Source organism: Hemitrygon akajei, chromosome 18 (assembly GCF_048418815.1).
Source record: "Hemitrygon akajei chromosome 18, sHemAka1.3, whole genome shotgun sequence".
Lineage (NCBI taxonomy): Eukaryota > Metazoa > Chordata > Chondrichthyes > Myliobatiformes > Dasyatidae > Hemitrygon > Hemitrygon akajei.
This window is the reverse complement of record NC_133141.1, coordinates 70,954,008-70,966,330: the sequence shown is the minus strand read 5'-3', so window position 1 is coordinate 70,966,330 and position 12,323 is coordinate 70,954,008. Positions and strand designations below refer to the sequence as shown.

Sequence of the window (12,323 nt, the reverse complement as noted above, 5' to 3'; positions counted from 1 at the left end):
GAAAACCATTGGTGGATTTGGGGTATTTTCTGCTCCTAAACATATTAAGTTCCAAATCAAACTCGCATATATGTAAAGGGTTTGGCAAAGTGGCCTGAACAATGCTAGGATAAAACAAGTCATTGGGCACTACAACTTGAGAGTGAACTCTGAAAGAAAATCCAACACAGGGTTAATTAAGTTCATTAAAATTCCTCCTGGATGGAAGCTTTGGTGTTGAATTCCAAAGATGGATTTCAAGGTTACAGAACAGCTACATCAGTAACACAGCCCTTTTTTATTATCCAAGATTTTTCAAAAAGGAGCTCTTGAACTTGAGAAATTAACACAAACAAAATATCAGTCAAGTCTTTTCCCCATGACTAAGGTAGCTAAGACTAGATGAGGGATGAACCAGCTGAAATTTACACTGATGTCATTAGAGTTCCCTTTTCTAAGAAAAATTCTATGGCCCCTACATAAGTGGGAGGTGGATGATAGACAACCAGTGGTTTAGCTCCTTTTAGCTGAATTACTGATCAACTTAACCTTCCATCCAACATCTCATTAAATGACCAATGGTTATGGAAGCTTTGATCACTGAAAGAAAGGCTCAGAGCAAGGCTGGACTCTCCTTGACTATGATGGCTTGGGTCTGCTGTTCAGAAATCTGCTCTATAGGGCATGTTGAATGTGCAAGCAGAGGCTGGAGAGGCATCTTCGCACAGTGAGGTCTTGTACAATAGAGCAGCTTTGAGATCCACAAATGAAAAAAATATGGGAGAAGGAATGGTGATCTGGTATTTTTGTTTGAATGGGCCAATCCTTCTCACGTTGAATCAGTGCAATTATCACAGGTTCAGGTAGGGAGATTCGCTATGCTGATGGCAGTTCTGCAGAGCTAGAGTGAGGAAAAATATTCCTGAGAAAACAAATAGCAGCAAAGATATCAGGCACAGAGAAATTTAAATTTTGAGGGAATACAATTAAAAACTCCTTAACTACCAAAAGGTAACTTACTGTTTTACCCTTAAAATAATAAAGTGAATAGAGAAGATACTGCAAACCATGGCCAGTACACAACAAATGTAGGATGTACTATTTATGAGGAGCAGTGCTATTTTCAAATGGAAGGGAAGGTGGAAGTTGCTAAAGGTTGCATGAAGTCTTGAGAGGACTCTCAAAACATTTAAGTTCAATGTGATCCAAACACTGCCTGTTACCTTTGCATTGTCCAAGCTACATGGAAATTAATGCACAAGTGAGATGGAATTAAACTTGGACAACCAATTATCAGATTGCAAGAAATAACATACCGACATAGCAAAGGTCAAAACCTTCTGAATGAGGTCAGGGTGTGAGATGGCGCCCAGTAGTCTTTCAATTCGAACCTTCTCTTCCTGGAGATCTGCTTGGGTATGCAGCTGAAAAATGAAATGGTTACAAAGCTGTTAAGTTGTAGTCCCAAGTGTGTCATACTTGATCTCTGCATCATTTCCCTTCACAAGAAGAGCTTTTGCTGAAGCAAGCAATTTCAGCACAGGATTAAGTAGGAATAGGAAACTCGACTTTCTCTACATCCTCACTACAATTGACAACCAAGTTCCAGCGCCAGTGGTACTCTGTATCTCATACTTCTGGGTCCAGCAGACTGCTTAGGTAGGAGGACAACCAAGCTTGAGGCACTCACATCTAACATAGGACATTACAGCACAGAACAGGCCCTTTGGCCCACAATTTTGCGCTGATCTTTTAATCTCAGCCTTCCATCCCATATAGCCCTCCATTTTTCTGTCATACATGTGCCCAAGAGATACTTAAATGTCCCTCATGTATCTGCTTCTATCACCACCTCAGACAAGGTGCTCCACACTCCCACCACACTGTGTAAAGAACTTACTTCTGATATTCCCTATACTTTCCTCCAATCACCTTAAAATCATGCCCCCTTCTATTAGCCATTTCCACCCTGGGGAAAAAGTCTCTGGCTATCCACTCGATCTATCACCTTATACACTTCTATCAAGTCATCTCTTACCTTCCTTTTCTCTAAGAAGACCCTTAGCTTGCTCAACTTGTCCTTATAAAACATGCTCTCTAATCCAGGAAGCATCCTAGTAAATCTCCTCTGCACTTTTGAAAGCTTCTACATCCTTCTTACAGTGAGGCAGCCAAAACTGAACACAATACTCCAAGTGTTGTCAAACCAGGGTTTTATAGAGCTGCAACATTATCTCATGGTTCTTGAACTCGATCCCTGACGCAATAAACACTTTCTTAAAAATCCGATCTATTTGCGCCGCAACTTTTGTCATCTACATCTGATTGTCTTCCCCAACATTTTCTATTTTTGTCTTAATTTTTCCAACAGTGGAATGTTTTTATTCCATTTATTAGGAAGATGAACTCTAGTTAATTTGTACACAGCCAAAGGGAACTTGGAAGACACTGAGACAAGACCTGACAGTGCAGCTGTCACAAACACAAAGCTGGCCAATTGCTCATTAGCACTTATTTGGTCTTTAAAGATCTACCCTCAGACTCCACCTGCTGCCCTTCCCCTCCCATCCTTCTGAATGCTGTATGAATTTAATTTCCGTCATGATCTATTAGGCTACTCTGCATGAAATCTCATCTCCTTTTCAGGCTGAGACCCTGATGAATGATGTTGGCCCAAAACAGTAGCTATTTATTCCCCTCCATAGATAGAGCCTGACCTGCTGAGTTTCACCAGCATTTTGTGCACATTGTTCTAGATTTCCAGCACCTGCAGAATCTCGCTTCCACTTCCATCTGATTGTCTTAAATTTGCTTATTTTAAAAAGTTAAATCATGTCCATATCATTTTCTGCTCAGAAGATTTTTTTTTGAAGTACAGTTTACTCTCTTATTTGGCAATGTAAGTATATAACTTGGTTGAATCTGTGGATAAGTGCAAAGGAATCTGTCACTGCCCAGTCAGAAATGCAGTGGTTGAACTCCTAATTTGTCATGATTGTAATATCCATTAAAGAACTTGGTTGAAAGCATGACTAAATTACCTTTTCAGAGGTGTTAGTCGACCTGGTGAACATTCCCCACTCTCAGTCACCCCCCCTTATCATTTTCAACATCGGGAAAACAGTCATTGCTTAAACAACAAGCAATGTGCAGTGACAACCAATTCCCCTAGATGGCAGTGTCAGACCAGGTCATAAAAAACTGATCAGTTCCAAATGCAGAAAATATGGAAAATTTAATTTGGATTTAAGGGATGCCTGAAACATGGAAAGACTTACATTTGTTTATAGATGAAGCCATTTACCTTATAGATAATAGCATTTAATAACTGTAAGGATGCACAAGAAAATTGCTTCCTGATATCAGACCCACTCTTTACAGTATTATGTTTGTAGCTGTGCCAGTTAGGAATCACTATAAAAATTATTCATTCCTTCCCCTCCACTGGAAGTTTTCATGTTTTATTATTTTACAACATTGAATCACAGTGGAGTCAACTTGGATTTATTTGACACTGATCAACAGAAAAAGACTTGTGTCAAAGTGAAAACAGATCACTACAAAGTGATCTAAGTTAATTACAAATATAAAACACAAAATAAATGCTTGCATAAGTATTCACCACTTCCCTTAAGACACACCAAATCGTCACTGGTGCAGCCAATTGGTTTTAGAAGTCACATAATTGGTTAAATGGAGATCACCGTGTGCAGTCACGGTGTTTCAATCGACTGTAGTAAAAATACACCTGTACCTGGAAGATCCAACTGTTGGGGAGTCAGTATCGTGGCAAAAACTACAACATGAAGACAAAAGAACACTCCACAAAAAGTTTATTGAAAAGCACGAGTCAGGAAATGAATACAAGAAAATTTCCAAGTCACTGAATATCCCTTGGAGTATAGTTAAGTCAATCATCAAGAAATGGAAAGAATATGGTTTAGCTGTGAATCTGCCTAGAACAGGCTGTCCTCAAAAACTGAGTGACTGTGCAAGAAGGGGACTAGTGAGGGAGGCCACCAAGAGACCTATGACAACTCTGGAGGAGTTACAAGCTTCAGTAGCTGAGATGGGAGAGACTGTGCATACAACAACTGTTGCCCGGGTTTCTCACCAGTCACAGCTTTATGGGAGAGTGGCAAAGAGAAAGCCACTGTTGAAAAAACTGACATGAAATCTTGGCTAGAGTTTGCTAGAAGGCATGTGGGAGACTCCAAAGTCAGCTGGAAGAAAGATCTCTGGTTTGATGAAACCCGGAGAAGGAAGGATTCAAAGGGGGGAAAGGGGCCACAGTGGTTGACAAAGGAAGTCAGAGATTGCATAGCATTAAAAAAAAAGTATGACAGAGCTAAGGTGAGTGGGAAGACATGATTGGGAAATTTTTAAGGAACAACAGAACTTAACTAAAAAGGCAATACGGGGAGAAAAAAATGAGGTATGAATGCAAGCTAGCCAGGAATATAAAGGAGGATAGCAAAAGCTTTTTTTTTTTAGGTATGTGAAGAGAAAGAAGATAGTTAAGAACAATGTTGGGCCCTTGAAGAATGAATTGAGTGAAATTGTTATGGGAAACAGAGAAATGGCAGAAGAATTTAATAAGTACTTTAGATCTGTCTTCACTAGGGAAGACACAAGCAATCTCCCAGATGTATGGATGGGCCAAGGACATAGGGTAACAGAGGAAATGAAACAGATTGACATTAGGAAGGAAACGGTGATGAGTAGACTGATGGGACTGAAGGCTTATAAATCCCCAGGTCCAGATGGTCTGCATCCTAGGGTACTAAAGGAGGTGGCTCTGGAAATTGCGGATGCATTGGTAATCATTTTCCAATGTTCCTTAGATTCAGGATCAGTTCCTGAGGATTGGAGAATGGCTAATGTTATCCCACTTTTTAAGAAAGGAGGGAGGGAGAAAACAGAGAACTATCGTCCTGACAGCCTAACATCAGTAGTGGGGAAGATGCTAGAGTCCATTATTAAAGATGAAATAGTGGCATATCTAGATAGCAGTGATAGGATTGGGCCGAGCCAGCATGGATTTACCAAGGGCAAATCATGCTTGACTAATCTATTGGAATTTTTCGAGGATGTAACCAGGAAGTTAGACAAGGGAGATCCAGTGGATGTAGTGTACCTCGATTTTCATAAGGCATTTGATAAGGTCCCACATAGCAGATTGGTGGGTAAAATCAGAGCTCATGGTATTGGGGGGAAGATATTGACATGGATAGAAAACTGGTTGGCAGATAGAAAGCAAAGGGTAGCAGTGAATGGGTGTTTCTCAGAATGGCAGGTGGTGACTAGTGGGGTGCCACAGGGCTCGGTATTGGGACCACAGCTGTTTATAATTTACATCAACGATTTAGATGAAGGCATTGAGAATAACATCAGCAAGTTTGCTGATGATACTAAGCTGGGTGGCAGTGTGACGTGATGAGGATGTTAGGAGAATTCAGGGTGACTTGGATAGGCTGGGTGAGTGGGCAGATACTTGGCAGATGATGTTTAATGTGAATAAGTGTGAGGTTATCCACTTTGGGAGTAAGAACAGGAAGGCAGATTATTACCTGAACGGTGTAGAGTTAGGTAAGGGAGAAATACACAGAGATCTCGGAGTCCTTGTTCATCAGTCACTGAAGGTGAATGAGCAAGTGCAGCAGGCAATGAAGAAGGCTAATGGAATGTTGGCCTTTATTACAAAGGGAATTGAGTACAAGAGCAAGGAAATCCTTTTGCATTTGTACAGGGCCTTGGTGAGACCACACCTGGAGTATTGTGTACAGTTTTGGTCTCCAGGGTTAAGGAAGGACATCCTGGCTGTAGAGGAAGTGCAGCGTAGATTCACAAGGTTAATTCCTGGGATGTCCGGACTGTCTTATGCAGAGAGGTTAGAGAGACTGGGCTTGTACATGCTGGAATTAAGGAGATTGAGAGGGGATCTGATTGCAACATATAAGATTATTAAGGGATTGGACAAGATAGAGGCAGGAAATATGTTCCAGATGCTGGGAGAGTCCAGTACCAGAGGGCATGGTTTAAGAATAAGGGGTAGGTCATTTAGGACACAGTTAAGCAAAAACTTCTTTTCCCAGAGAGTTGTGGGGGTGTGGAATGCACTGCCTCGGAAGGCAGTGGAGGCCAATTCTCTGGATGCTTTCAAGAAGGAGCTAGATGGGTATCTTATGGATAGGGGAATCAAGGAGTATGGGGACAAGGCAGGAACCAGGTATTGATAGTAGATGATCAATGATGATCTCAGAATGGCGGTGCAGGCTCGAAGGGCCGAATGGTCTACTTCTGCACCTATTGTCTATTGTCGATTGAAACCACAATTGAGCTTTTTGGCTATCAGACTAAATGCTACGTTTTATTTAAGCAAACACCGCACATCATCAAAAACACACCATCCCTACCGTGAAGCATGGTGGTGGCTGCATCATGCTGTGGGGATGCTTCGCTGGAAGGATTGTGAAGGTGGAGGGTAAAACGAATGCAGCAAAATACAGGGAAATCCTGAAGGAAAATTTGATGCAGTCTGAAAGAGAACTGTGACCTGGGAGAAGGATCGTTTTCCAGTAAGACAATGTCCCCAAACATAAAGCCAAAGCTGCACAGGAATGGCTTAAAAACAGTAAGTTAATGAGCTGAAGTGGCCAAGTCTGAGCCTTGCAATTGAGGATTTGTGGCTGAATTTGAAAAGGACTGTTTACTCACGATCCCCATGCAATCTGACAGAGCTTGAGCAGTTTTGTGAAGAATAATGGGGAAAAATTACACGGTAAAGATGTGCAAAGCTGATAGAGACCTATCCATACAGACTCAAGGCCGTAATTGCACCCAAAGATGCATCTACTAAATACTGACTTGAATGGGATGAATAATTATGCAATCAATTATTTTGTTTAATAATTGTAACAAATTTAGACTGATTAGAAATTTGTTTTCACTTTGACACGAAATTGCTATTCTGAGTGTCATTTTGTCTTGACCCCACCTTTTCAAATTCAAGTTTAATTGTTCTTCAACCATACACATGTATACAGCTAAATAAAACAGTGTTTCTCTGGGGCCAAAGTGCAAAACATAGTACATACAGTTACAAACAGCACATACAGTTATGAAAGCACATGCAGCCACAAAATAATATTAACCCAATCTCTGAAGACTGATGGTGCATGGGATGTTGCCCTGGAGCCATGTTTCTGTAAGAACAAGCACACCACAGTTCCTCGCACTGGGTCACCTGCAGACGAAGGCAATCCAGCTCTTCTTCCAGAGAATGAACACTGAAGATCAACCCCGATTGGAAAGATGGCCTGCAGGGACCAGTCCCCAACCCTGTACAAATTCCAGCACACTCACCACACCTCTGTTCTCTCCCACACTGCCTCCTCCCCTGGGGGGCATTCCATTAACTGCCCCTGCACAGTTGTTGAATCTCTCAAGTTCCATCTCCTTGAGTTGCCTCTTCGATCTCCCTTCCTCCAACTTCCCTTGTATCTTGAAACTGATTTTACCAGTTCAATGTGAAAGACTCAATGTTAACCATTAATCAAATGTTAACCAATTCTTCCACCATAGAGGCTGCTCAGCCTGCTGAGCATTTCTAACATTTTATGTTTTTGGTTCAGATTTCCACCATCTAGTTTCTCCTGTCTGTGCACACTTTCTTTTACTGCTTTGAAAGATTAAATCTTCTAAATATTAGCTTTATTTGTCACATATATATCCAAAGATACAGTGAAATGCATCACTTGCATCAAATCAAATCACTGAGGATTGTACTGGACAGCCCACAAGTGTCACCATGCTTCCAACACCAACATTGCATGCCTACAACCCACTAACCCTAACCTGTACGACTTCGGAATGTGGGAGAAAATGGAGCATCCAGAGGAAATCCATATAGTTATGGGGAGAACATGCAAATTCCTTACAGCGATGGGAATCAAACCACAATCTTCCGGCCGGTACTGTAAAGTGTTGTGCTAACTGCTACCCTACTGTGCCACTCTTATTGTTCATGGGTCCACTCAAAACATTATACCTTTCTCTGAACTAAAGATCTTAAAATTTAATTTATACTCATCTCTACCCCTCTTGCATTATTTCTTTTGAAGGTACAGACCCTTTCATAATATCAGATGTCCAAATTCATGGTCAGGTCCTTGTTGAACCCTCGAGGAGGGGGATTAGGCAGCCTTAAACTGAAATATAGTCAACACTATAATAATAAATCACCCATTTTTCATGGTAATCACTGCACTGAATTGTGACTGCATGGTAGCATAGCTGTTACCATAATGCTTTAAGTGCCAGCGATTGGAAGATCAGTGTTCAGTCTTGCTGCTGTACGTAAGCAGTTTGCACGTTGTACTTGTGACCATGTGCTCCAGTTTGCTCCCACATTCCAAAGACGTACAGGTTAAGGGTTACTAAGCCGTGGGCATGGTATGTTGGCAGCAGAAGTATGTGGTCTGCCCCCAGCACAGCCTCAGACTGTGTTGGTTGTTGGTGCAAATGAAGCATTCCACTGTACGTCTCTATGTGTCACTGACCCTGGTTAATATTTCCAACTCCTTTCACCAAAACATTGACTAGCACAGCACATCCTTAAAACCGAACAAAGTAAGGGAGAAGTACAAATATTGCTCAGTTTCTGGTTTAATTACTGGAGAGGCAACAGTAACCAGCTGACAGAACATTAATGGGAATAAAAAAACAATAATGGCTCCTGGGCTTAAGATGCAGAAACAGTTACCTACCTTCAACATTGTGTCTAGTGTTGCTGCATCTCCATGCTTCAGAACTGTTAAATATACCTGAGGAAATGAGACAAGACAGGTCACCTCCAATTGAAAGGAACGTGTTATGAACATTACTCAGGAAACTGGCATAGTGTATATGGAAGGGAAACAAGCAGTAGTGTCATGGAACATATAGAGTAGCGGTTGCTAACCCATCGATCGCGATCGACTGGTCAATCTTTGACACTTTCAGTAGATCCCAAAAAAAAAGAAAAATAAATACACAAATACTGTTGAGAGATTGTTTCTGGGTTGCGGGGTTTTAGTTCCGTTCTTTCTGCCCAGTGCGCATGCGTGTAGCTCTCTTGCCACGCACTACACAGTGTACTTCAGTGGTCCCCAACCACCGGGTCGCGAGGAAACAATATGATTTGGCGATATGAGTCAACTGCATCTTTTCTCATTCCGTCATGCCCACTGCTGAACTTGAACGCACGCGAGGTATCAATTGCCTAAATGCAGTAATACCCTCGTGCTAACGATCACTGGTTGGTCTCGCGTGGCTGGCGGGAAGTGCCGTTGCTACTGGCCTGGAGCGTGGACAGATGGGCGCTGCACCCTGCACTTAAAGACAAACCCTTTGAGTTTTTTCAGCGCAAAAAACGTGAGCAAGCTGGACAGAAGCAAGTGCTGAGAGCCATGTAAACTAAATGGCGGAATAGACTGGACATAAGGAACCTGCTTCGAGTATTGCTGTATTCTGGTCGTGATTAACACCAACCTCTCCCCCCCACCCCCACGTCGGCCGGTCCACAAGAATATTGTCAATATTAAACCGGCCCGCAGTGCAAAAAAGTGTGGTGACCCCTGGTGTACATACGTTATTTTTACTTGGAAGGTTAGTTCAGAAGGTTCACACACTAGGTATCCATGGAGAGGTTGTAAACTGGATTCGAAATTGGCTGTGTGGGAGAAGACAGAGAGTGATAGTGGATGATTGTTCATCAGACTGGAGGCCTGTGGCTAGTGGTGTGCCTCAGGGGTCTGTGCTGAGACCATAGTTGTTTGTTGTCTGTATCAGTGATCTAGATGATAATGTGGTAAATTGGATCAGCAAGTTTGCTGATGACACTAAGATTGGAGGCGTTGTGGACAGCGATGAAGGCCCTTATAGCTTGCAGAAGGATCTGGACCAACTGGAAAAGTGGGCCAGAAAATGGCAGATGGAATTTAATGCAGACAAGTGTGAGGTGTTGCGTTTTGGAAGGACAAATTCAGGTAGGACATACACAGTAAATGGTAGGGCACTGAGGAGTGCGGAGGAACAAAGGACTCTGGGAGTTCAGATACATAATTCCCTGAAAGTGTTGTCATAGGTAGACAGGGTTGTAAAGAAAGCTTTTGGCATCCTGGCATTCATAAATCAAAGTATTGAGTATAGGAGTTGGGATGTTATGATGAGGTTGTATAAGACATTGGTGAGGCCAAATTTGGAGTATCATGTGCAGTTCTGGTCACCTAACTATAGGATGGATGTCAGTAAGATTGAAAGAGTGCAGAGAAGATTTACTAGGATGTTGCCAAGTCTTCAGGAGTTGAGTTACAAGGAAAGATTGAACAAGTTAGGACTTTATTCCTTGGAGCATAGAAGAATGGGGTGGGGGAATTTGATAGAGGTTTACAAAATTATGAGGGGTATAGACAGAGTAAATGCGAGTAGGCTTTTTCCACTTAGACTAGGAGAGGTAAATATGAGAGGACATGGCTTTAGGGTGAAAGGGGAAAGGTTTAGGGGGAACTTCTTCACTTAAAGTGGTGGGAGTGTGGAACGAGCTGCCATCTGACGTGGTAAATTTTAAGTTTTATTTTAAGACGTGGTAATATTCTTAAGTTTTAAGAATAAATTGGATAGATACATGGATGGGAGAGGTCTGGAGGGTTATGGACTGGGTGCAATGGGACTAGCGGAATAAAATTTTGGCACAGACTAGAAGGGCCGAATGGCCTGTTTACTGTGCTGTAGTGTTCTATGACCGCTTACAGCACGGTTTGAAACACAGAAACAAGATAACAGCAGCATTTCAATTTCGGATGGAGCTTTGATCACCAGTGTGAGTGGGACCTCCTGGCACAACCTGGGAGAGAGAGGGCCACAGCACAACATCATGAGCCAAACTGCACGTTCATCCAACCTATCCTCTTTCCATATCTTACTTCATCCACCCTAATTCATTGGAAACATGAGTAATTATATTGAATTGAATTGACTTTATTTCCTACATCCTTCACATACATGAGAAGTACAAATCTTTACGTTACGTCTCCGGCCGAATGCGGAAATTGTAGTAATTTGTTAAAAAAAAAGTATGTACAGCAAGATATACAACAGAACAGTCAATATAGCTTAGAAATACAATTGTGTCAGCGTGAATTAATCAGTCTGATGGCCTGGTGGAAGAAGCTGTCCCGGAGCCTGTTGGTCCTGGCTTTTATGCTGTGGTACCATTTCCCAGATGATAGCAGCTGGAACAGTTGTGGTTGGGGTGACTTGGGTTCCAATGATCCTTCGGGCCCTTTTTACACACCTGTCCTTGTAAATGTCCTGAATAGTGGGAAGTTCCCATCTACAGATGCGCTGGGCTGTCCGCACCACTCTCTGCAGAATCCTGCGATTGAGGGAAGTACAGTTCCCATACCAGACAGTGATGCAGCCAGTCAGGATGCTCTCAATTGTGCCCCTGTAGAAAGTCCTTAGGATCTGGGGACTCATGCCAAAAGCATGAAAGTATTATACCACAAGCAACAGCATCAGAATAAGGCCATTCCGACCATTGAGTGTGCTTTGCCATTCCATCATGGTTGATTCACTTTCCCTCTCAACACCATTCGCCTGCCTTTTCCCCATAACCTGTGATGCTCTTGCTAATCAAGACTGTGAACCTCTGTTTTAAATATACCCAATGACTTGGCCCCCACAGCCATCCATGGCAATGAATTCCACAGATTCACCACCGCCTAGCCAAAGAAATTCCTCATTTCTGTCCTAAATGGATGTCCCTCCATTCTGAGGCTGTGCCCTCTAGACCTAGACTCACCCACCACAATCCACTATCAAGGCCTTTCAATGTATGATAGGTTTCAATGAGAACCGTCCCCCCCCCGCCAATTCTTCTAAACTCCCGCAAGTACAGGCGTCATCCGAATGTCGCCCAAGGTGCGCCCCTCCATTTTTTACCGAATTACTCAGAGAAGTTAGCCAGGAGGAAAACATGACTGAGAAGCCAACATTTCCAAAAGCTGAGTTGTCTTTTCAGCAACACACACGAAATGCTGGTGGAACACAGCAGGCCAGGCAGCATCTATAGGGAGAAGCGCTGTCGACGTTTCAGGCCGAGACCCTTCGTCAGGACTAACTGAAAGGAGAGATACTAAGAGATTTGAAAGTAGTGGGGGGAGGGAGAAATGTGAAATGATAGGAGAAGACCGGAGGGGGTGGGATGAAGCTAAGAGCTGGAAAGGTGATAGGCAAAGGGGATACAGAGCCGGAGAAGGGAAAGGATCATGGGATGGGAGGCCTCGGGAGAAAGAAAGGGG

The 12,323-nt window shown here is 42.6% G+C and overlaps 1 protein-coding gene across 3 annotated transcripts in view; it reads right to left on the bottom strand.

The window, feature by feature from the left end:
* Window positions 1-12,323, bottom strand: part of npepps (aminopeptidase puromycin sensitive) — a 240,975-nt gene that overhangs the window by 31,861 nt on the left and 196,791 nt on the right. For all 3 annotated transcript variants that reach the window (XR_012102075.1, XM_073071797.1, XM_073071798.1), the window contains exons 19-20: window positions 8,748-8,804; window positions 1,296-1,403 (exon numbers count right to left, since the gene is read on the bottom strand). Coding sequence is in view for 2 of the 3 variants with exons in the window: in XM_073071797.1 (XP_072927898.1) it covers window positions 1,296-1,403; window positions 8,748-8,804 (165 nt within the window). In the remaining variant the exon portion in view is untranslated. The remainder of the gene's footprint in view (window positions 1-1,295; window positions 1,404-8,747; window positions 8,805-12,323) is intronic.